Here is a 26,209-nt window from a genome sequence, read left to right as displayed (position 1 = left end):
TGGGGAGCCTGCTTCTCCCTCTCCCTCTGTCCCCCTGCTTGTGCTCTCTCTCTCACTCTCTCTATCTCAAATAAATCAATAAAATCTTTAAAAAATACATAGTGTGGTAAAACTATAAAACCAAATAATGGTTAAGTTCCATAAGAGAAAGGATGCTTCCCATTAGATGAGGAAAAAGGAGAATGTAGTTAGGAAGGCGCACTTGGTGTGGGGAATTTTCTGTGGTTCTGGCAATATTCGATTTCATGACCTGGTTCACAGTCAGAGATTTAAGGTATGCACTCGTGTTTTCCACTCTTTCTGGTATGTGTATTATTTTCATCAGTATATAGTGTAAACACTCAGCTCTACACACACGCTCACACACACTCTCTCTCTCTCTCTCTCACACACACACACACACACACACACACAGGAATTAAGGGGGAAAGTTGCTTTGGTCAACTCATCTGGGACAGTCTCTGAACACAGAGAGATTATTTTTGTAATCTGAAGGGATTCATTTAAATAGTATGTCATAAACCGAGCAATACAGAGAGCCATGTGTCACCGCGGGAGTGCCTAAGGTTTTGCAAAGAGGTCTCTGAGTGTGGCCTTTGTGTTCTGGTGCTTTCCCATGGAAAGCACAAGAGGATTCCCTAATTTCTCCTTAGCTGACGTCACCCTCCGACTGAGTTCTCCTGGTGAGAGCTAGGTTTGTTGATACAGTGTATTGACAGTAGAGGAGATTTTTGTTTTGAGCTGTAAGCCATGAGAGAAAGAATGAGTAGATGATTGGTGACTTCTGCACCCTTGAATTCTAGGCTTACCTCCCTAGTCACGTCAATGTCCACACTCTCTTCTCTGGCCCTCGGCATCACAAGAGGGAACCATGTAGGGAACTGTGGACATATTGAACAATTCTGAGAGTCCTAGGAAATCCTAGGGGATCATGAGTCTCGTGAAAGAAAAGGGTACACACCTAAAGGCTCCCCAGATACACGCCTTTTACGTTCTTTCTTGGACCTGCTCATATTGTCTGAAAAGTTCCTGTTTTCACCTCGCTCCCTAGGGTAGAACTTCTCTGATGTCATCTTGTCTCAGTTACCCAGGGCTGTGCTGGTCACTGGCCTGAGGGAAAAGAGGCAGGCTGTTCTGATCGGACCATTTTCCCAAACACTGATTAGAAGAAACTGTCCTGTCCCTGCTAGATCACCGGAACGAGTCCTGTGGGGGCTGGTTCCACCCCGAGGCCACTGGTGCTGCACTGGGACAAGAATTGGGGTTCTTCGTTTGCTCGAGCCTCCTTATACATGGGATCTGCCTCGGCCGAGGTCTCATTCCTCAGATTCCGCTGGTATTCACCTCCAGCCCCGTGAGCCTATTAAAAAGTCATTATGTGAAAATATCTTCATTACCAATGATTTTCTGGATATTTTGCTGTATTCCCTGTGCAGAGTAGATCTGTTTCTTTTAAAAAAAAATAATGATAACTTGGGGCGCCTGGGTGGCTCTGTCAGTTAATCATCCGGCTCTTGAGTCCAGCCTAGGTCATGATCTCAGGGTCTTGGGATGGAGTCCCGAGTTGGGCTCCGTGCTCAGTGGGGAGTCTGCTTGAGGATTCTCTCTCTCCCCCTCTGCTTCTGCCTGTCCCCCTCCTCATGCGCGTACGTGCTCTCTCTCTCTAAATAAATAAATCTTAAAAAAGTAAAAATGATACTTGAGCATTGCAAAGTGAATTCCCATTCAAAAAACACCATTTTGTTTTCACTGTTTTACGTGGCAACATTGGAGATGCAAACCAAAAATGTTAGTACCGAATCGAAGCAGCTTCCAATCATATACATGAGGACCCAACTGGGCACCCACCTGGTCACTCCCAGAGTGGAGGAGCTGGGCTGCTCTTCTGGACTAACAGGTGTAACCCCAGAACTCTGTGGTGGTGAGAAGAGAGAACATCACGAGCAAAGGGATTGGGACGGACCTCTAGAAACTTCGGGGTAATCGGCAAAAGGGACTCTTTCCTGAATACTGTTAAGTCATAGGTCTGAAATATATGACATAAAATGAATTATGTGGGGTGCCTTAGGAGGATAAGAAAAGAGTAAGGGGCACTGAGAAAAGGAAAGAGGGGGCCCGGTAAGAAAATCAGGTATGATGGGCTACTCATACTGGAAATATAAATTTGGGGAGATTTTCAGAGAAAAGTAAGTCAATAAAATAAGGTTCACTGTAAGCTAGGGATACAGGCGGATCGCGAGGCTGGGAGAGGAAAATTCTGCTTTAGAAGTGGTATAATCATAGCTCAGGAGTGTCACTGGGGAAGAGACAGTTTCTGAGGAGGCGAAGGAAGAAGGAAGAGAGCATTTCCTTCTCTCTTGTGGACTGCCATTAGCCAAACAATGAAACATGGAATTCCTAGGAGGTAAAGAAGGGAGAGCTCGAAAGGTCAGAGAAAGGAATGTAAAGATGGTTTAGATGCTAAATTCCTGGGCGACGGGAGGAGGGAAAGGGAAAGATCTGTTCGTAAACATGCAGAACACATGAATCAGTGATGTCATTCGTGTGTGTGTGTAAGTAACACATAAATACTTAATGGTCTTACTTCAAAGCTTCACCAGGGTCCTAGGTGCCCCAGGTAAGCTGTTAACTAGTTATACTTATAACCTCCGATATATCATGGAGAAAATCTCCTCCACGCATCACTCTCGTCCCCTGTGTCTTCAGCCAACATCTGGCTTACACCAAGATCCCACTTTGCTCTGTAGCCCTAAATTGTGCCCCATTGCAATCTGCTTCGTTCCAGTTGCTGTTTCTCTCCCTCTGTTGCTTGGCCCTAAGCACGGACATGCACGTTTCCCTCAATTCCTTGCGATGACAGCAGAGAAGAGGCTCTACTCCCCACAGGTGTGCCTTTTTAAGGGTCTATGCTCGGTGTGCGTCTATGCTCGGCGTCCTTCCTGTGTTGCAATGATTCGTGCTCGTAGACTCTGTAGGCTCGTGCCAAGACTAAACTTGGCATAGATGTCTCTGAATCCTACCCACCTAGCTCTGACTTATCCTCGTATTGTCCCACAGTGTGGTACCATGAAAAAAAAAAACAACACGGCATCAACCATCCTGGATGGTCAGACTGGAATAAATCAGGTCCAGGACCTGATTTGAAGAGCTGGTCCCTTTTCTCCCCAGTTCTGCAAAAAGAGAAACACAAAGTCACCGGTTTCCCTAGGAGCTGAGGATGCCTTTCAAGCCCTTTTGCAGTGTCCCCACCCCTAACCCCTCCTAGGAAAGCCAGCCTGGCAGAGGTATAAATAGGCGGCTGGCAGCTTCCTGCCCTAACCTGCTCCTTTCTCTTTTCCAAATGGACAAGCCCCTGCTTTTGGGACTCCCCATCCTGCTCGGCTGCATTAGAAGTGAGTCCCTAGGGTTGACAGTTGGTGAGGTGTGTCCAGAATAGGGGAATGGGTCAGAGCTCCCACGATGGGGATGTTTTTATGGGAGCCGCATGCCACATACCATGCCATTCGCCTCCAATGCCTCACATCCCTGGAACCTTCACCAGAGGCTTCTTCTCCCCCTTAGAGGAGGAAATAGGTGGATTATAAGGGAATTGAGACGATTTTCATAGAAGCTGTGAGGCAGGGTTTGTAAAATGAGGTCTGCAGAGCACGTGTCTTTTTCCCCAACAGTACTGTCTGGGTCACTGCATGAGAGCGAACACACAAGTGAGTAGAAATAGATCGTGGTGTGGGAGGGGGAAGATGGGAGGAGGGAGGAGATGAGCCGGGCAGAGTGGGCATCGGGTGTTGAAAGGAACCCAGAGATAGACCTTGAATTTCAGCACTCAGCAGCCTCTGAGAGCAGGATGGGTTGGGCTGGGAGCTGATGTGAAGGTTGACAAAGTAGCAGGAGCCGCAGTCAACAAGGCTCAGGGTGAGTGAACTACAGGGCCAGTCAAGGGGAAAGGAGGGAGCGCAGTATTGACTTTACGGGCACTAGTTGGCCAGACCTATCAGGTGGCAACTTCATGAATTTCAGATTCTTTTCCCCACTGTCAGCTTCCAGGCACATGTAGCTAAGAAAAGCACATCGGTCAATTACAAAGAGGGGAATGAGGGGGAAACAGTGCGTTTATCTTTCTCCCCTGGTCTGTGCTATAGGGGTCGGTAGGGTATCTGAGAGGCCCCACGGAGGTGAAGGGAATTGAAAGGAAGGAGGACGTGCAGAGATGCCAGGAGGCAGCTGCCAAGGCTTTGGAGGGACAGAAAGAGCCTAGAGTGGCCCCAGGTGAACAGCACAGGATGGACCCCGTGTGTCACAAGCATCGCAGGGGCCCTATGCAGGGCTAAATCTTGGACAAAACTGTAGACTGGTTTTGTTTCTCCTTGCCGGTACAGTCCATGAACTATTTGCTGAGGATGCCCATTATCCCAGTGAGTATGAAGAAGACCTGATTATCTTGATCTTGATTTCGTTCTTTTCCTTGTCCCGCCCCTTTCTTTTTTCTTTCCCCTCCCATGTTTCCCAGGCCAAACTCCCGAGACCATAAACTCCAGTCCTTCTCCTGGCTTAGCCTCTCTTAATAGAGGCAGAGGCCCACCCTTCATGGGTCTCTGGGAAAGCCTTCCAGACTCCAAGCCGACTTCAGATCTGAAAGGGAGGCGGGTTTTCTCATGGCTGTGTGAAACCGCTTCTCACTTCTATTCCCGGTTTTCCCGCCCCAATGACAGACATCGTTCAGTGTAGGATGTGCCATATCCAGTTTCCAGGAGAGAGGTGTTCCAGAGGCAGAGGGATATGCACTGCGGCAGAAGATGAGGGTTGCATGACTGGCAGGATTTTCAAGAGTAAGTTGGGGGATGGGGGTGGGGGAAGCCGGCCAGGACATACGAGCCATAGGAAAAAGCAGGGGCTTTATTTTGCCCCACGCAGCCCCAGCCCCGGGATGCCTGATCTCTCTACGCCTATCATAGGCCATAATGAAAACCGGATGGAGGTGGTCACCGAGGGGTGGGGATCTGTAGCTCTGGAACCAGTATTTTGAGAAGCCTGCAGAAAACTGGGAGACTGGATAGAGAGAAGAGGGGAGGCACAGTATGGCCAGTGGAGAGTAGGTGCTTGTTGGAGTGGGGAGCGCGGCTCCTTGTCTGTCCCTGCCTGGACCTTCTTGGGGGTGGTTTTAAACTGTGGAGATAGGGGGGTCAGTGTCGCCAATAGACACTGGCTTCATGGCCCTCTCGGTTTTCCTACGGTTCGTGCTAAGTGAACCCTTGGCATTTATAACCCCGACTTCCGCCAGCGCTAAGATTCTCCACTGAGACCTCCAGCTTTGGAAATCCCTCCACTGCTGCTGTCATCACCTCCCCACACACCAAGAATTTTTTCAAACTATTCTTCCGCTGCTTTCCTTCCGGGACGCCTTCAACTCGCAACATCTTGCGCTTTTGAATAACAGAGACTTGAACTGCACACAAGGCGGTTCTTGTCTGCTGGTCTGGGCTGGAAAGAAGTTTCTTTGCAGAAGCCTCTCTGCTAATCTGTTTTTCCTTCCACCTGCAGAAGATGGGACTCTGTGGTTAACCTTCATGGGCTGCCTGAAAAACTGTGCTAACGTGGACAAGATAAAATGGAGTGTCTACTGGGTGAAGTTCAGATGCTGCCGGGGCTATGACTTATGCAATGAAATCCTGTAGAGGCTGCTTGTCCTTCAGGCGCCCCGATCTCTGGATGACATTCTTGCCCCCGCCTCTTCCCAGTGATTTCCTAGAGAGCCATGTTTCAGGTCGGAAACACATGGTTCTGCCTTCTGCATATGTAGGAAAAAGTCCTCTTCTTTTCTAGATTTTTCCGTCTTGGTTCCTGGTGGTGGCGGTGGTGGTGGAGTGGGGGCAACAAACACTTTGAGAGTAAGACCAAGGTCTCCTGCAGGTTTTTACGAAACCTAGTGCTTTCACTGTGTGCCGAAGTTGCTTCAGAATAAGACGAGAGGTGCCTGGGTGGCTCAGTCAGTTAAGTGTCTGACTTTCGATTTTAGCTCCAGTCAAGATCTCAGTGTCTTGAGATCAAGCCCTGCTTTGGGCTCTGGGTTGGGCGCGGAGCCTGCTTAAGATTCTCTCTCTCCCTCTGCCCACCCCCCTCACGTGCTCTCTCTCTTTCTCTCTCTCTCAAAAAAAAAAAAAAAAAAAGGAAGATGAGATAGGTCCATTCTTTTCCTGGCTTTTCCCCTTCTTTCTGTGGTAGGATCTTCCCTTCCCTTCCCTTCCCTTCCCTTCCCTTCCCTTCCCTTCCCTTCCCTCCCCTCCCCTCCCCTCCTCTCCCCTCCCCTCGCCTTCCCTTGCCTTCCCTTCTTCTTTCCCTCTTTTCTTTTCTTTCCTTTTTTCTTTTCTGTCTTTCCTTTTTTCCTTCCTTCCTTCCTCCCTCCCTCCCTCCTTCCCCCTTCCTCTCTTTCTTTCTTCTTTCTTTCTTTCCTCTTTTTAAATGCTTCTCTCTCAATATTATCCTTCTTATCATACTCCCACTAAAGCACATAATCCTGGCCTCTTGAGGAGGGAACTAGCAAAGTGAAAAGAGATAGCTTGGGTCTTCTTGAATTTTGTTCACGAATGCTATTCCCAGAGTGAAGAGAAGCATAGAGAGTAGACAGGAACTTTCTTCAGGAATCCTGAAGAGAGAAAGCTTTTCTGACTTCTAGAAATGAGACTCTCTTTGAGGTTGAGGGTGGGAGAAGAGCAGAGGACGTCTAGGGGGTCTAGAGATAGTAACTTGCACCCTGCTTCCCTGGCAACCTCACAGGAAGGCATCCACCCCTAGATTCGGAAGAGCNNCAGGATACTTCCAAGGAGATGAGACCAGACGCAGCCACACAAATAGTCCCCTGTGTCTAGCAGGGCATGGAAGAGGCTGAAATTGGTGGGATCTGAGCAAGCCATGTGAGTCTGGCCACTGGACATCTCAACAGTACCTCTATACAGAGCTGTGCCCATGAGCGGATGCTTCCGCCGCCCCCTCCCTCACGCACACTCAGGCTTTCCAACTCTGTATGGTTCTAGCACCCTGGGAAAAATAGGAGTGGGAATGAGCATGCTCACACGGAAGGAGACTGACTTCTAACAAACTGGTAGGATGAGGCCTATTTATTTGATTATATAAATATAAGCTCATTTTCCTATTTTTGTTGAACTGATTATAATCTGTTACTGTTGCTCATATTTTAATGTTTACATTTGGTCAGCAAGAGTCACTTCAAGTTTGCTGCTAGTACCTTTCAATATTCTTCATCGTTCTTGGAACATTTCCTTATATCTGCAGGAGCCAAATAGTCCAGGCTCATTTTGTACTTTCCCTCTAGGAAGCCCTGCTTCTTCTCAGGGGGAAAGTTATTTAGAAAGCAAAATTGGGGTACTAGGTATGCACATGGCTACTGGAGTCTCACTGCCCTTAGCACTTCGCCATGGTCAAAGGTGAAGAATACATGTGTGTACGTACATATGCAAGTGTGCACGGGTGTGCACACCCCCTCCCCGCATACATATTTCCATCTAGAATTGATTCTCATTTTTTTTCTCTTCCCATGTTTATAAATCCTTTCTACAAAACTGAGAAATGGGGCTCCTATTATCCTCAATACATTTCTTATTTTGTTATTCCCCTCTGTATAAAACCGAACTCCCATTGCCACCACCTGACCCTTGGGCTCCAGCACCCCACCGCAGGCTACTCCAGTGTTACGCCCACTTGCAGATACCCTCCTTGCAATTTTCAGGTGCCAAATCCTTTTTTGGGTCACCATGCACCCCACTTACATTTCAATGTGCCTTACCAGCCTGCCACTGCTGTCCACCCCACAAGTTGCCCTCCTCATGCAGTTTGGACTCCAGTGACCAACAATGGACCAAGTGACACCCTGCTCGATCCACTCAGTCGCCACCCGCCCATGTTCACCCACCTCTACCACCACACCACTCTGCAGGGACACCCTCCTTGCCACAGCCGACTCTGACAATCCGCACCAAAGTGCATGGATGTTGTCCTCACCCACGGGGGCTTCCAACAGCCTATGTTGGGCCCATACCCAGTAACCTCCTTCATGGAGATCTACCTTGCTCAGCCCAAATGGCTTTAATTTTTTATTTTTAAAGATTTTTATTTCTTTATTGGACAGAGGGAGACACAGCGAGAGAGGGCTGAGCAGGGAGCCCGGTGCGGCCCGATCCCAGGACCCTGGGATCATGACCTGAGCCGAAGGCAGACGCTTAACCAACTGGGACACCCAGGTGCCCCCCAAATGGCTTTTAGACTGAATTCTTAGAGAAGGAAGCTGAACATTAAAAAAAAAAAATTTCCTGGGGCACCTGGGTGGCTCAGTCAATTAAATGTTGGACTCTTGGTTTCAGCCCAGGTCATGATCTTAGTGGGGAGTTTGCTGGAGATTCTCTCCCTCTTCCCTTCCCCCCACTCGTACGTGTGCCTGCGTGTGTGTGTGTATGTGTGTGCGCGTGCCTCTCTCTCTCTCTCTCTCTCTCAAATAAATGAATCTTTAAACAGTTTTTTCTATGCTGCTTTTTCATAGTTTCTATCATTTCTCTCATTTCGTGTAGTTGCACTCAAAGTATTGAGTTTCTATCCATTTCGAAGCCATATTTTCCTGGCATCCTTTTGTTTTCTATAAGTATAGTGTTCAGTGCACTTGTCTCATCACATTATATGGGGTTTCTCTGCAGTTCTTTTATGTCATGCATGGTTAAATTAAATGTGTTTTTCCAGGGAGATTCCTATGTTGGGGCTGGCGGTGGGCCGGGAGAGCTTTCGAGCTTCATCTCTTGAAGGCATTGAAAGGGAAGTAGTTAAAATTTTTCATCTCTCTAGAGCAACCCCCATAGTGACTTCCAGGACTTGCTTACCTGCCATCCCCTCTCCCACCCAGGATTCGAACTTTCTCTTGCAACTTTCGCCTGGATTCCCTGCTCGACTTCATTGCTACGGACTGCTTCTTTCTTCCTTAGAGTGGAACTCTGTGTTTGTGTGAGGAATTTTAGTGGCATATTTCTAGTATTTCTGAGATCTTTGAGGTCTTAGGCCACCCCAGCAGACCCTGCTTTGGGGTATGGCACTTTCCTTTTGCTGTCCTAGCTCTTCTGCCTTACTGATCAGAGGTGCATAAGCCACACTGCTGTCTCTGACTTGTCCCAACAGAAAGACCCCAGTCCTACCCGGATGGTCCTAAGCAAAGATTTAAAATCAGCCCAAGAAGTTTAAAGCAGGCACTTTCAACCTCCAGCCAGCGTTCTTCCAGAGGTTATTTCCTCCGCCTGAGGGCCAGGGGGAAGGTTTTCCTGCCCTCATCCGTCTGTGATAGAACTATGACTAAACACGCACCCAAAGTGTCGAAAGAGTACAAATAATGTTTATGTTTCCAGTTTTTCTTTGTCATTTTTAGCAGCACCCCCCACCCCCCAGAATAAATCAGGCAATCTGTACGTCTGTGTTGAATACTTACAGGGTATATTTTGAAATATTCAGCAGTTGTTTTAGAGTTTTGTCCATAAAAAAACCATGAGATCACAGAGTAAGCCCGGATTCTATAACGTGTCTGGAGAGTATCCCATATCTCTGCGTGAGGCTCTGGAGCCAGCCTCCTGGTGTGTCAGTATGACTGGTGCAAAATTTGTGAGCAGAACAGAAGTTTTGAGGTGTGGTTTTCTGAGAACTTGTCTATCATGAACACATTTCTATTGGGTTTCTATGATTTTACACACATTTCTACACAAGAAACCCTCTTTTCCTACTATTCATAATCCTCCAGATTTCTTTTTTTTTTTTTTTTAAAGATTTTATTTATTTATTTATGCGACAGAGAGACAGCCAGCGAGAGAGGGAACACAAGCAGGGGGAGTGCGAGAGGAAGAAGCAGGCTCGCAGCGGAGGAGCCTGATGTGGGACTCGATCCCGGAACGCCAGGATCACGCCCTGAGCCGAAGGCAGACGCTTTAACGACTGCGCCACCCAGGCACCCCTATAATCCTCCAGATTTCTAATTCCATACAATTGGTTTGTCTTCCTTTGATCAATTTTTCCACCAAGTAAGGAAACTTTGGCCTCCATGAGTGTTCTGGATCAGAATCTAGAACTAGGGTGCATGTTCAGGGTCTGTCTGCCCTCTTGTTTCCTCTTTTTCCTATCTTCCCCACCCCCAAACGTGAAGAACAGAGATGTACTCCACTTGGGCAAGACAATTAGGAGGTGTTGGGGTATTGTAAATGGCGCAATAGGGGAGTCAGAATCTCACGGGAATCCAAGATGGGAAACATAATACGATGGGCTCCGAAAGACTGGACCTGGGAGGCCAGTCTGGATATGATGAAGCTCCGGGGGCTTTGCCATAGTGGTTCCTGAAGCTTCACTTCAAACTCAGCTATAACATTGTGCAGTGAGTCTCCCTCTGTGTGTATCACTCAGTGTCTGTCTGCTAGTCTTCCTGCTACTGGTTACCGTCTTCACCATCTATATTGTTCCCCTTCTCTAATCTGAAGTTTCCAGTTTTGACTGGGTTGGGACCATTCTAGGCACTACCGACACATCACAGGAACTCCGCCCTGAATCACTTCACTGTTGGAACCTACTGCCACCGTCTCCCTTCCATCCATATAAACAAATGAAGCTACCCTGAACGGAAGTGCCTACCGTTATTTTCTACTCCTCAAGATGCGAAAGTATAATACACCTGCTGACATGACACAATTTGGGGCAAATACCAGCACACATATATTGCAAATACTTCAAAATCAATTGGTATTTTAAAATGTTTTATTATATCTGTGCAAATACAATGTGGTAGAAAGCAACAAGCAATTATAAGCCTGGGTCAGGAGGAAAATTACTAAGCATGGGATAACATTATATTTATATATATAATTATTCAGCTAAAAAATAAATATAATAGTTTCTGTAGATTCTAACACATAGGAAGGCAAACATGGTAAAAGAAAAGTTTAACCTAAAGTGAGTGAACAATAATTTGGGGATTCATTTTGTCACTTCATGGCTTATTATTTTTGTTAGACCACTACGGCGAACTCTGAAACTCTTATCTCTCCTTGACATAATCTGTTGCAGGGTTGTGCCAATAAACATTCAGCTTTTTATCAAGGAGTTCATTGAATGCAAGGTAATATTTAAATATTTTTCAGAACTGGGTGGTACAGTATTCCTCACATGCCAGGAGACAGAGTAGTTGGCCAACACGAGGCCAAGTGCTTATCCTGATGTACTTGGATTTGGCCATGAAAGTAAGATAAGATCATTAGAAACATGGTAGCTTAGGGCTATGTGTCAGGTGTAGCTGTGGTTGGTACAGTTTCCCCAAAATGGCAGCAAACACAAAGACTCTCTTGTCTAGTTCATTGACTATTCCTTTTGTGGAAGTTCGAGTTTCCTCTTCACGTTTACTTTGTCAAGCCCTTGCTTAATACAAGCCCTTCCTGCCCTCCACCAAATACCTCTTCTATCCTCCTTCCAAATATTTCTTCTAAAATCTCCTGTGATTTCTTGTCCCTATTTTGATCCATTCTGCTTTCTCTTGATCTTTACTCAGAAGCTATACTAGAAAAATACTTTGTGCCCTTTGCCAGAGATTTTACCCCAGGTTTAGCTCAGAACTTAAGGACAGTTACAGATTGCCAAGCGGTATCATGTGGTAAAGACAGGGGAATCCAAGCAGAAGGCAGAGATGGGTGATTCCATTTTCCTCTTGATGAAAGCACTGACACAGGAAATACGGAGCTCCCACGGATAGATCTACTGCCACAGAGTAGAGAGTAGGCTCTGGGTTTTGAGGTAATGCACAACGATGTGGCCATTGTGTAGGGGAAGGGCAAAGATCACTGGGAGAGATGTTGAAGTTCATTCACCACTAACTTATTTTGGTGGGATATCATCATGTACAGTGTAATCTGTATCTTCTCCATACAGTGCTGACTTTTCAAGATTATCCTTTCCTGTATTACACATGTTTTTATTAGTGCAGCAATGTGTTTCTCTCAGTAAGTCATGGAATACTTGGAACATTCCCTCTTCACAAGGTTTACAAGACAGTTTTGTAAAATGAAACAGATATCTCCCTAAAGACAGAAAAAAAAGCAAATGTGATCGCCTTGCTTAATCACAGCGTCTTCCTAGCAATGACATCTCTCCAGAACCTCATTGGTTTTTTGTGGACAGGACTGAGTCCCCAGAGCTGTGTCTACATCTCATCTAGGTCTCTCTGCACAGGATCAGGCAAAAGACATCTGCCTCCCACCGAGCCTCCACCCCTGGTGGGTGTATGGAGAATTCCACTCTCCCAAGTCTCTCCCGTGGTCCCCGTTTCCCTCCAAACCTTAACTTCAGGGAAGGTGGGCACCATTGTTAATGTCTTGTGTCTCTCTTTAATCCCCACGTACCTGTCGCTCGATCCCCAAAGTAATAGTGATCTGTGGTACAACTCCTGTTGTATGGCAGGAATAAATTAAACTTCCAGCAGCGTTTCATGTGACTACGACATTTGAATCCATCAAAGAAATCACATTCATTGCAAAATCGAATCCCTAAAGAAACAGAGGAAAGACTGAAAGCAGAGCTCTAGGGAAAGTTAAGTCTGCTTCAGAAGCCTACCCTAATATCAACATTTACACTGTAGAGGTGTAGACCTCACAAGAAGGAAGTTGACACCCTTCCCAGCTTCTGCCAGGGGTCTCTACTCCCTCGAGTGGGTGACAGCTATGATCCCAAGGGTTCAAGCCTCCTCCCCCTTCACCCAAGGCTGGGGGCAGAAAAGGCATTAGAGCAGTGAGTGAGGAGAGTAGAATATAGTCAGGGAGGGTAGAGAGACAATGTTTGAAAAAATCAGGAATGTCCCCTCTCATTGTGGCATTATTTATGCAAAACCTGCGAACCAACGGCACCATACATTTCAATTTTGAGCCACCGTCCTCTGCGAAAAGAAGAGAAAAATTCTCCTTGAGACATTTTACAGCAGCCCAAAAAGTCAAGGTTAGAAGCCACCTCCCTTTCCTCCCCACATAGCCTCTCACCACCCATCACCGCCTCCCTCACCAGGCTTTACCTTCATCCATGAAGACCAACGTGAATATGCCCAGCAGAAGCAACTGGAACAGTCTGAGGCCCATTCCTGAGGCAGTCCCAGAGGGAGGCTCCAGCTTTATTTATTCCCATCACCTGCCCTCGGGCATCCCACTAGATCACAGAACCATAAATTTCAGATGAAGCCGCCTGGATCCTCTCTACAATGTTCCCAGGAGAGGGTACACCCTGTGTGCATTTGTACTCCTCCTCCAGACACCCCATTTCATTTTATTAGGTCTAGTATAAGGTACTAGTTAATGCTGGTAGAGAATCTCTCTTGCTAGTCCCTCTTCACTTCACTTGTAGTTCTGGAAGTTGGCCTACAAAGAGCCTGTCTAACCCCACATCCACACGACAGCCTTTCACATACGACAAACCTGGGGTCACTGAGCATCTGTGAGGGAGTTGTGGGGCCCATTGATCTTGAGTGGGCTCATTCCCAGAGCCAGAAACAGGCTACCCCAATGTGATCCTTTCCCTGCACATCTGGGATGGAAGGTTCAGGGTGCTACCTCCCTGCTATGTGATCTGAAACAAGTTATTCACTTCTCTGTGCCTCTGGGACCTCGCAGGTGGAAACAAGGACTGCCAGAGGTACATCAGATGTAATTGTTGGGACTTAAGAAATTCACATATGGAGGGGCGCATGGGTGGCTCAATCGGTCAGGCATCTGCGTTTGGCTCGGGTCACTGGCTTGGGTCACTGTCTCGGGGTCGTGGGATCAAGCCCAACGTCAGGCTCTCTGCTTGCCGGGGGAGTCTGCTTGTCCCTCTCCCTCTGGCCTTCCCCCCAACACATGCTTTCCCTCTCCCTCTCTGTCTCATAAATACATAAAGCCCCAACACATGCTTTCCCTCTCCCTCTCTGTCTCATAAATAAACAAAATCTTTAAAAAGAAAAAAGAAAAAAGAAAGAAAAGGAAGAAAAGAAATTCACATATGAATCATGGCCAGAAAGACCCTACTTGGTGTCAAAGGTTCTTTGGGCATATAGAGCACTTGATTCCTTTGAATTCTCTGAACAACCACATAGGTTAAAAAGAATTGACCTCATCTTCCAGTTGAAGTCCAAGGGCACTTGGAAAGGAACTGTTTTCCCCCAGGGAATAAGGTGTGTATCTGTTTGATCAGGTGGGCCATTATCTTTCCTCTCTCCCATGCTCTTTCCTTCTCTTTACAATCTAGAGAAGGGTTCCCAGGGCTGGAGATGACTGTGGGGAGAGAGGAAGGGAGAACAGGTAAGAAACCGTCTGTCTCCATTAAAAATAAATAAATAAAAAAAGAATCTCTTTCTGCCTGGCAGAGACAACATTCACAAACTAAGTCCCACTAAAACTAGGGTGTCCCACAAGCCTGGCTGGGATCTATAAGACTTATGAGCCACGGTCTGGGAAGTAATTCCCACAGGAACCACATTCGTGAGTCTTGCATTTGGAACATGTCAGACACAGGCACCAATCCATGGACAGAAGTCCTGAGGGTCTGAGTCGGGAGAACCAAGCTTATGCTTGGAAGCGAAGCACCCCATGTTCTGGCTGGGAAGATGCTCTTGCACTTGATCTGGGCAACCAGGGATGAAAATCTGCAGCGAATTCCAAACTTCGTGCAACGTGTCTCTCTCCTGTGTTCATCCGGGCAACTTTGAACAACATTCTACTGGGAGTCGATGTAGCAGAAATTGTGCAAACACACCAAACTCCTACGAAGTACATAAAACTCCCTTTGTGCTTCCAAATCTGAGAACAACTGCGAACGTGTGCCGTGCCTCCATACAAGAATACTTCTGTGCATATACCACAAGTCCACGTTCGTAACAACCATCATCGTTCACACGGTATATATGAAGTTGTGATTTGTTATTGTGGAAAGTGCGCCTTTATCACCGGACCTGTCTTCCCCTCCTAGTAGGTGAGGCCCAGAGATGGCGGGAGGTTCTGGAGCTGGTCCCCTGGTAAATCCCTTTACAAAGGTTAACACCCGACTCTGCCTTCCAGACTCAGCCAGAAGCTTTGGCCAGCTGCTTAGCCCTTCAACACCTCTCATCTGAGGATCTTAGCGTGGGCCCCAGACAGACCTTGGACACCTGTGGCCACCTCTCCTTCCCACAGATAGAGAGGATGTGCTCTGTAGCCATACTTTCCTCCCCCGTCTCTATCTGAGGCCCTGAAAACAGGTTCCCAGCCCTCCCCCCTCGTGGGGCTGAGAGTCTGCACCTTCTCCCCTCCTCTGGCCCCCATTCAAAGCCTTTCCACCCTGCTGCCCCTTCCTCCATGGGAGGTTGGAGGACATGCTGTCCTGCTCCTGCCCTGCCCAGGGGTTCTCCCTGTACCCAAGCCCTATGTCTGTACACGGAGGAGAGATAATGGACTTGAGGCCACATTCGGCTCCTTTGTAGCCAGCCCAAGCTTGGGCTCACCTTGCCCCTGCAGGAGGACAGTGAAAGGGCAGGGAATGCAGGGAAAAGAAAATAAAAACAGAACCCACCTCTGACCCCACCACCCCGAACCCATAGATAGTCTCTGCATTCAGCAATACCCTCTTCCATCAGTTCTGCCAACCTCCAACAAGCACTTCCCCTGGCCCTGCTCTGCAAGGAGCCCACCCGAGAGTGGGATCATCTGGTTCCAGGTGAGGCCGTGAGAAGACGGAGACTTGCTGTATTACAGGGCTCCCTCCGAGCTCCCACACAGGCAGGAAGAAGGAAGTGTGTCATGGATGTCCAGTCCCATTTCTTCTCCGTGACCGTTTTTTCTGCACATGATGGCAAACCTGCCTCACTCCCAGGCCTGCAGGGGACATAGGGTCTGGCTGACTAGCTCTCCTGGCCTGCAGTCCACCTAGGCCTGCCTCAGACCCACGCTCCCCCGAGCGGCTGGACCCACCCCACCACACTGCCCTGCAGGCCTGGGTCTCACCCCAGAAACCCTTGCCCCCTCCCCCATACTCAACCCAAATCAGCCTCCTGACCTAGCCCCACTTCCCTCCTTTAACTGTCCTCCAGACTTTCTAGCTGTGGGCAGCCTGGAAAGTACCATATTCCCAAACGGGTCAGTGAGTTGGGCATAGAAGCCACAGAGCCCCATGTCTTTCTTTTATGCCTAAGAGACAGGACGGAACTGAAATTTCACCAGAGCGTCAAGGCAAAGGGAGATCCTGATCTGCGTCCTCTCAGCTGTCAGTTCAGGGATCGTGTCTGACCGGTGACAGAAGCAAGGAACAGGAATTTGGGGTCAGAAATGGATTCTGGGTCACCCCTTCTCGTTAGTTCAGCTCCTACCACAGGTGCTGCTTAAGACCTTAACTCACCTAACATAGTTGACAGGGGTCGACTGTGGGGAGGCCAGGAGTAACAGTGGACTTCTTCACCGGGACTCCTCCTAAAGCTTTCTGCGTGAGCACCTTTCCTGAGGCATTTCTTAGATGGAGTCAGCAGGCTCTCAGTCTCTAAGGCTGAGAGGGCTTTGCCCTGAGGCCTTTCCCTGAAGCCCTGTTCCACTGCCCCAGCCTACTGCCTTCCAGCCCCTTGTGCGGTTGTTGCCCACCACATTTTATAGTGATGAGTACAGGGTGGGAGGTTCCCACCTGTTCTCGGCCAAACAGTAGTTCTCAGCCAATTTCCAGGACTGTGGTCACAGCGGATGTGCTCCTTTCTACAGGCTGCTGGGCTTTGACAAGTCAGGTCGGAGAAGAAGGGCTGGAAGTTATACTGCCCCCTAGCTGTCACTTCTGCACGTTCTTGTCTTCAAATGCATACCCAAGTGTGAGGTCCAGGAGAGTGAGAACATCCACTTTAACTTCATTTGAATTTGCTCTGAACGTGCACCGGGAAGAATGGAGGCTGACATCCCAAACGTGACAATGCGGGATCCATTTTCTCTATTTTCCCAGGCTATGAGTGAGCCGGTGTGTGCTCAGCAGGGCTACCAGTATAGAAAGCTGCGTGATAGGGCTGAGATAAGAACTAAGAACACGAAGCACTTTGTATTTCTGGCTTTCCATTGTAGGCCAGACCTCTTGGTCAGGTTAGATGTCAGCAACTTCAACCAGCAGGAGCCAGTCTCGAGAAGGTCACCTGTTCATAGAACGGCAGGCTCAGGCCTGCAGGTTCCCCGCTGGTGTGGGTGAGGAACAACCGAACAGTGAGGGCAGCTGCAGGAGTGTCCTGATAAGGGTTAACTGCCACTAAGGCTGAGATTTGTCCTGTGTGTTGAAGTGGGTGCAAGAACTGTTTCTTCCAGAATAGACTTTGAAGGTGGAGACTCAAGTTCAGGGCAGACTCTGATTTTCCTTGGTGGGTAAATAGCACAGATGTTCACTGAGCCCTGATATTGAGCCTGGACAAGACTGGTCCCTTCACTATAATTCTGGATGGCCACAGCCTGGGGAAACACCCAGAGAACACACAGAGATCTTAAAAAGCTCATGTTAAATGACTAGAGAGGTTCTCTTTGTGTGTCTGCTTCATTCGTAGAGTCACCAACTCTCGGTGCTTTGCTGGCCACCTACAGGAGCCCTTCTAGATGTTCCAAACTTCTGGGAATAGGTCATCTTCTCTAGGTGCTGGGGGAGGGGAAGAGGAAGTAGTTGGGAGGAAAGGGAAGGGGGTAGCCTACAGGGAGTATCAGGATTTGGGGGAGACAATCTATATTCTGTGCATGTGTGGCTCAGGAAAAATTTCCCAAGCTTTAATACACTGCTATGGGAACTTTATCAATGACTCAATTATTTCTGGAAGGCCCCGGCTCACGTGAACTCACACATCACCCTCTGTTAGATAGGAAGGTCAAACACTCCCTCATGCATACTACAGTTAGCAACGGGATCCAGGACCTCAGCAAGAGAGTAGGAGAGAGCTTCAGTCGCAGAGGGAGGGAGGAGAAGATGCCGCCCCCTAATCCGGAGGAAGCAATCAACAAAACTACAAGGCAACCTACTGAAAGGGAGAAGATAGCTGCAAATGACATCTGATAAAGGCTTAGTATCCAAACTGTATAAAGAACTTATAAAACTTAACACCTGGAAAATGAATAATCCAATTTAAAAATGGGCAGAAAACATGAATAGACATTTTTCCAAAGAAGACATACAGATGGCCAGCAGACACATGAAAAGATGTTCAATGTCATGCATCATCAGGGAAACGCAGATCAAAACTACAATGAGCTATCACGTCACCCCTGTCAGAACGGCTAAAATCCACATACAAGAAACAGCAGGTGTTGGTGAGGATGCAGAGAAAGGGGAACCTCGTGCACTGTTGGTGGGAAGGCAAGCTGGTGCAGCCACTATGGAAAACAGTATGGAGGGTCCTCAAATGTTAAAAATAGAACTGTCCTGTGATCCAGCAATTGCACTACTAGGTATTTACCCAAAGAGTACAAAAATACTAATTCAAAGGGATCCATGAACCTCGATGTTTATAGCAGCTTTATCTACAATAGCCAAAATGTGGCAACAGCCCAAGTGTCCATCGACTAATGAATGGATAAAGAAGATGTGGCATATATATACATATATATACGTGTGTACATACATACAGTGGAATATTAGTCATAAAAAAGAATGAAATCTTGCTATTTGGAGCAACGTGGATGGAGCAAGAGAGTACAATGCTTCATAAATAAGTCAGTCAGGAGACAAATGCCATATGATTTCACTCGTATGGGGAATTTAAGAAACAAATGAGCAAAAGGGGGGAGAGAGAGAGAGAGACAAACCAAGAAACAGGCTCTTAACTATAGAGAAAAATGTGACGGTGACCAGAGGGTAGGTGGGTGGGGGGATGGGGGGGATGGGAGAAATAGGTGATGGGGATGAAGGAGGTCACTTGTGGAGGTGATGTATGGAAATGTTGAATCACTGTATTGTACACCTGAAATTAACATTAACACTGTATGTTAACTAACTAGAATGTAAATAAAAACTTTTAAAAAAGCCACAAGTCCCACTTCAGGCTCTCTGCTCCGTGAGGAGTCTGCTTCTCCCTCTCCCTCTGCCCCTCCCTTCCACTTGTGTTCTCTCTCACTTTCTCTCTCTCTCTCTCAAATAAATAAATAAAATCCTTTTTAAAAAATTATTTTATTATGTTCAGTGAGCCAGGATACACTTTATTTATTTATTTTTTTTAAAAGATTTTATTTATTTATTTGACAGAGAGAGACAGCCAGCGAGAGAGGGAACACAGCAGGGGGAGTGGGAGAGGAAGAAGCAGGCTCATAGCAGAGGAGCCCGATGTGGGACTCGATCCCGGTACACCAGGATCACGCCCTGAGCCGAAGGCAGACACTTTAACGACTGCGCTACCCAGGCACCCCCAGGATACATTTTAAAAAGAAAAAGAAAGAAAACGTCAATATCTGTAAGACTCAGTTTCTACATCTGGGTAATAAAGATGATGAAAACACCTATCTAAGTGTTTTAGGGGGTTGAGATGAGATGTATGCACATTGCTAAGCTCTTGGAAAGTGCTCAAAACATTTTTAATTATTATCTGCCTCTTGGAGCCATGAAAACGACACTGCAGCTGGTGTGAGTTGCTTTATACATACCTGTGCAATGATAAATGGAACTGAGGAAACATTTTGGTAGTTCAAGGGTTTTGTATTATTGACTGGTCTTTCACTGGTACGTTTGCTATGCGGGAGACATGAGTGATGATTTTATTATCTGTTTTTACCAAGCCTAGCAGATTGCCAGCAGTATCATAACTGGAAAGAAAGCTAAACAATCTTCTACTTTGATGTCTCTGATTCACTGAATAATATAGTTTCATCCTATTTAAATTATTTCTATCCTTTATTTAATTTTAAAAATAAAAACCAAGCTTCTATTTTGGGGGGGCAAGACACACACAGACGGCCCTGAAGTGTCAGAACCCTGGGAGGGCTCCCACGGAGCCTGCCTGTGTGTTCAGATGGGTCAGCTCCCATGCACGTTGCTTCTTCTGCACCTGCTGCCCTCCTGTTTTTATCCCCTCTAGAATTGGTGTGAGCAGGGGGGCACAGGACCATTAAAAAAAAAAAAGAAAAGAAAAGAAAAAAGAAAGAAGGACAAAAATGTAAAGTATCTATCATATTATTATTATAGGAGATTTTCGGTCAAATGGTTCCTTATTGTATTTTTCACCCCTCTGTTGGGATTCCCTACTGTTCGTTCATGTCTCTCTTTTGCTGTAAGTTTTTGAGAATATTTATAATAGGAATTTTAAATTCCTTGTCTGTTAATTCCAACATCTGGGTTGTTGCAAGGTCTTTTCATATTGATTCTCTGAAACTTTCTCCACGATTTTACTTCCATAGGAAAAGAAAATAAACTTATGCCAGAAAAGTGTATCACTCAATGCTTAGAATCAGTCAATACATTAAAAATGTACAATTTTCTATGATTAAAATTTGATGAATAAAAAAGTTGACTGAGAGAGAGGTAGATACAGAATACATTTTAAATGAAAATGGGATCAAGCTAGACTATTTTAAAAACTTTTTGTTTACTGAACATATTCTAACATGTTATAGAATCAATAAATTTGTATTGATATTATGTCACTCTAAGGATGCATGGTATTTCAGTATAAGGATGTATCATATTTGATTTAAGCAATCCTGATTGTTCCTACTTATTTTTTTTTAAGATTTTATTTATTTATTTGACAGAGAGAGAGGCAGCCAGCGAGAGAGGGAACACAAGCAGGGGGAGTGGGAGAGGAAGAAGCAGGCTCATAGTGGAGGAGCCTGATGTGGGGCTCGATCTCAGAACGCCGGGATCACGCCCTGAGCCGAAGGCAGACGCTTAACGACTGAGCCACCCAGGCGCCCCTGATTGTTCCTACTCTTTGACTTTTGTTACCAACACTACCCTGAAGTTTGTTTCCTCACATGTATTTTTTTATCTTGTCTCAATCTTTCCCCCAAATTAAAATTATTTTCTTGTGATTTGTTTTTAATTGAGGTGTAATTGACATACAGAATTATATTATATTAGTTTTAGGTGTAAGACATCATGATTTGATATTTGTATATATTGAGAAATGATCACCACAATAAGTCTAATTAATATCCATCACCACACACAATTTTTTTCTTGTAATGAGAACCTTTAAGATCTACTCTCTTAGCAACTTTCAAATATGCAAAGCAGTATCATTAACTACAGTCACCGTGCTGTACATTAGATCTCCATGACTTACTTATTTTGTAGCTGGGAGTTCATAGCTTTTGATTCCCTTCACCCATTTTATCCATCCCCCACCCTCCACTTCTGGCAACCACCAATCTGTTTTCTTGTTCTCTGCATCTACGAGCTTGTTCTGTTGTTTTTGTGTTTTTTCTTTGTTTTGATTTTAGATTCCACATATATGTGAGATCACGTGGTATTTGTCTTTCTCTGTCTGACTTACTTCACTTAGCATAATACCCGTTAGGTCCGTCTGTGTTGTTGCAAATGGCAAGGTTTCATTCTTTTTGACGGCTGAATAATATTCCATTTATATTTATCCATTCCATATATATATATATAGTAACTCACATATATAAATGATTGCTAAAGCTTTACCACATCAGTTTAAGGAATTATGGGCTCTTGGTGTTGCCAGTTGTTCCTGACTGGCCCTTTGATGTATGTGCGCGTACACACACACACACATACACACACACACACTTTTGTATGTGGTCAAATCTGTCAAACTTGTCCTGTTCTGTCATTGATGTTATGATTAGAAAAGCTTCCTCTGTCACTAGATTATGTGAATATTTATAAATATTTTTAACATAATAGTGAGCTTAGAATAAGAGAGCACCTTGGGATTGTGTAGATAATGGATCCAATGCCAGCTGTGCCATTAACCGGTTGTAACAAACTGTATTTTCCACAGATGGCTGCAGCAACTTCTCCCACACCACAAGCTCTTCTACACCTTTGCTACTCTCCAATCAAAAAGTGGAACTTGGCCAGGCTTGTGACTCACTTTTAACCAACTGAATGTATCAGAACTAGTAATGCATGACTTCCAAAGCTAGCCAATAAATGTGGTGCAATTTCCACTTTGTTAGAACACACACACTTGCCTTTAGAGCCCTAAGCTTCTGTTTAAGAAGTCTGGAGGCTCCGGGGCGCCTGGGTAGCGCAGTCGTTAAAGCGTCTGCCTTCGGCTCAGGGCGTGATCCTGGCGTTCCGGGATCGAGTCCCACATCGGGCTCCTCCGCTAGGAGCCTGCTTCTTCCTCTCTCACTCGCCTGCTGTGTTCCCTCTCTCGCTGGCTGTCTCTCTGTCACATAAATAAATAAAATCTTTAAAAAAAAAAAAAAAAAGAAGTCTGGTGGCTCCATGCTGTGAAGAGGCCCAAGAAACATGAAGGTCCATATGGAGGTATTCTGCCCACCAGCCCCCGGTGACATCACAACCCATACCAGCATCAACTGCAAAGACGTGTGAGTGAAGACTCCTCCATGTGATTCCAGTCTCCGGTTCTTGAATCACCTCCAGACTCTGAGTCTTCCCAGTTGAGGTCCCAGACATCATGGCGTAAGAGACAAGCTATCCCCATTCTACTTTCTGAACTGTGACCATAGTACCAGTCAGTACAATAATATTTTTATTCAGCAGTAATAACTGGAAAACCATGTGACACTTGTCAAATTACTAGACTTGCCCATACTTGTTAAGTTATCCAGTTAGCTTCCGGGAAACCAATCTGTTCTTCAGGTTTCTCCTCTATTAAATTGTCTTACAATAATTGCTACTCCATAGGGAGTTGTGAAGATTAAATGAGATCATACATGAAAAGTACTTCACATGTGTCTAGCACACTCTGAGGTCAAACAATAATAGTCACAGCAGTATTAAAAAGTCAGTTTTTTTGTTTATTATGTTTAAATCTTTTAATACATGTGAAATTTACTTTGGTCTAATGTGTAAGGTTGTACGAATTATTTACCAGTCACCTCCAAGTTAACACTTAAATTAGTACTCAAAGTACCACCTTTTGAAAGATATATGAAGAAAATTATCCTGATCACTATGTACAGATATGAAAGAAGAGCATGTGGATATCAGAGGAGTGATACTTGGGGATGGTGTCACGTGGATAAAGAAATTTTCACCCAGGTCTTATTGTGTTCATTTGTTCAAGTTGGAAAAAGGAACTAAGAAGAAAATCCCAAGATGGGGTAAACCAAAAGATAATCTCCAACCTTAGAGCACTTTTATCTACGTGGTAAGGAATCCCAGTAAGAAAGATTCTCCATTCCTCCATTCTCTCCATTCCTAGTGATGGTGGAAAACATATGGTCTCCTCAGCTTACAGTTTGGGGGCGGGGGAACGGAAGCAAAAGAGGTCAGGGAGAAAATGTTAACAAGAACATGGTCTCAGCTGGAGACGGGCTTTGGTCAAATCTCATGGAAAAGCTCTGGAACACAAAATGTGCCACAGACCCAGTCCCATCTTGATGCAAGGAGTCATTTATTGGCTGAGGTCTGTGCTCACGTTGGGAGCTTAGCATCTGGGCAAGGCAGCTCCCATTGGGTAGAGTGCAAATCTGCAGAGCAGTAAATAGCTATGAGTTGCCATGAGCCAACACTCGATGCAGCTGGACAGCAGAAGCACTGATCAGTTAGGAGGATTTGGGCAGGGCACCCGAACCAAATGAAAATCATTCACTACATTAAAAAAAAAAATTCAATGCTCCGATGCTGAGAATGCCAACATTTGTTCTTGACCACTGAGGAAAGATTTTATAACTAGAACTTTTTGTTGTTCAATAAAGCCCAGCTGTCTAAACAATGATTCACAAATATTTTTAAAGTCTGTTTTGAGACCCAATGCAAAACAATAATCTCTCTCTCTTTTTTTCCCTAGACTGATGTCTCCCATCCCCAAAGATTCAGTGGGTGAGTGAACCCATACACAACTAGGAATATTTTGTTTCCCTAACTCGAAATATCTATGTTACATTGGCTTTTCCAATCTGCTTGTCCATTTTCAAAAGGTTGTCTTCATGTCTTTCTGCATCCTGGCCCTGTAAAATCCCAAATGAGAATTCCTCGGAAAGGATCACATTCTCAGACTCTCAGACACAGACAGAGAGCACCAAACTAATCAAGCAGAGGAGTGGTTGGTTTATTGTTAAAATTTTTTATGTGGCCTAATGAGGGAGGAAAAAGCTCATGGAAATCCAGGACCAAGAACTTCAGTGTGCCTCATAAAGAGAGAAATGGCAGAGTTATTCTGTACCCAAGGAAGCTTCGCCACCTTGGTCACACTCCACCATCAGTCCTACTCCATTTCTCTCTGCCTATTTATTTCACTCAGTCTGCTGCTTCTCTTCCCACCAGTACTAACTTCTGCTCTCTTACACCCTCTGTTTACTCATAACTTCATCTTACATGGGACACTTTCTAACTACAATACTACCCATGGCATCTCTGTTCATTCTATTATCTTCAACTACCATGCCATCTGCTTTATTATTTACATTTTCCCCTTCATTCTCCCCCCCCCCCCATTCTTATAACGAGTGCTGGCCATCCTTGAACAAGGTTTCCATTCCCAATTAAACCACCTAGTTCAATCTGCTGCTGGCTGGCCAGCAGGGCCCTGGTAATTCAAGCCAATTTCAGCCACACCAAATGGTCTCTCAAATCTTAGTTTCCACAGACTGAAAGTTCCCTACAATTTTCCTTGATGCCTCATTCCTATGCCTGCCCAGTTTTCTTTCTGCCTGAGATTCCCCTCCTCCAAGAGTTCTACCAAAGAAATATATGGCTCATGTTGCCAACAAACTGGGAAGCCAGAGTTATTCCTCTTTTATCTCTATAACCCACGGGTAAAAGGAGAGCACCAGATGTCAGGGTTAATCCAAAGAGAATCTCAACTCCAACCAGAGGAGTGGATATACATGAGCAAAAAGTATGGTCACAGAGTTGTCAGTGCAAGTTTGGAATTATTTTGACCCAATTCTTTGCATTACCATATAGGAGATAATAAAGAACCAGTTCCAAACCCAACCCTATTTGTGGCAACCCTATTTCCATCATAAGGAAATCAAAACTGCCAGGTGTGAGCAACAGGGATTTGCAAAACTTCTGTCTAGTCTAGCCCTCCACCATTAATGAGACTCAGCTACCCTCCACTCTCTCTCTTTGTGACTTTCGCCAGCTGGCTTTCTCACTCTCTACCATTGGTTGGAAGAAGAGATCAAAGTACAGGTTTGGGGGAAGAGATAAAGGGGATGGTGAGTTGAAGAATGAGTCAATCCAAGAAAGACGCAGAACTAGACTCCCTCAGGGAGGTTGCAATAGTTACTATGTTTGCAACATATGATCTCCGTTCTTTTTTCAAAACTCAAGAAGTTGATGTCCTCGCAATTGGTCATACATGACAGTTTGGAATAGTAATACATACTTCGCCCTGAGGAGACGAAAGAGAGAGAACACAAGTGTAATGACTCCATTTCCTGCTATCATGTTCCAAGGAACAACCTCTCCTCAGAGCTTCACAGACCTTTTGCTAAGCCCAAATGAGCTACAAGGCTGAGGCTATTCAGGATTGACCAGAGAATGGATTGTATTTCCGCAACTGATAAAAGACATCAATCTTTCCTTTACTCAATTCTGTCTGAAGGAAAAGTCCATCTTTGTCATCCCCGTTACAGACCCGCCCCATCTTTACCCAGCCACTCACCCACGCACAGGCCACGCTCTACCCCACGTCACCTTTCCTCGTAAGGAAGTACAGGTTCTCAACAGCACAGGACTGTTGGTGCTTTAGGGTGCAAGTCCTCATGACATCATAGCACAACCCGAGATGGTATTTGTCACATTTATAGCACGCCTTTGTAGTCTCTGCCAGACACAGAAAGAGGTGTTTAAAGGATGTAGTCTGAAGATTCTCCAGGCCTGTGGGTTTCTCTACAGCAATTTACTATTGCCCAGTGGTTCCTAATCTTTGTTTGGCCATTGACCCCTTTGATAATCTTGTCAACAATAACTTACATAGACATGAGTCAATTGTTGGATATGATCTCAAAAGATCAGAGTTGCTATGAAGTTTATCTATGGACCCATTATTTAACCTGACAATTTCATCCAGTAATGGTAAAGAAAGAGATTTCAACTT

At 45.6% G+C, this 26,209-nt stretch overlaps 2 protein-coding genes across 2 annotated transcripts; one reads left to right on the top strand and one right to left on the bottom strand.

The window, feature by feature from the left end:
- Positions 1-4,624: 4,624 nt before the first annotated feature.
- Positions 4,625-6,081, top strand: PATE1 (prostate and testis expressed 1). Its single transcript, XM_008688278.2, has 2 exons — positions 4,625-4,826; positions 5,539-6,081. The coding sequence occupies exons 1-2, from the start codon at positions 4,703-4,705 to the stop codon at positions 5,670-5,672; spliced, it is 258 nt and encodes an 85-aa protein (XP_008686500.1). The 5' UTR covers positions 4,625-4,702; the 3' UTR covers positions 5,673-6,081.
- A 16,734-nt stretch (positions 6,082-22,815) lies between these two features.
- PATE2 (prostate and testis expressed 2) lies at positions 22,816-26,009 on the bottom strand. Its single transcript, XM_008688397.2, has 2 exons — positions 25,807-26,009; positions 22,816-25,501 (listed from the first exon to the last, which is right to left on the bottom strand). The coding sequence occupies exons 1-2, from the start codon at positions 25,874-25,876 to the stop codon at positions 25,365-25,367; spliced, it is 207 nt and encodes a 68-aa protein (XP_008686619.2). The 5' UTR covers positions 25,877-26,009; the 3' UTR covers positions 22,816-25,364.
- Positions 26,010-26,209: the final 200 nt, after the last annotated feature.

Source organism: Ursus maritimus, unplaced genomic scaffold (genome assembly GCF_017311325.1).
Source record: "Ursus maritimus isolate PB19 unplaced genomic scaffold, ASM1731132v1 scaffold_16, whole genome shotgun sequence".
NCBI lineage: Eukaryota > Metazoa > Chordata > Mammalia > Carnivora > Ursidae > Ursus > Ursus maritimus.
This window is presented reverse-complemented; position numbering and strand designations above follow the sequence as displayed.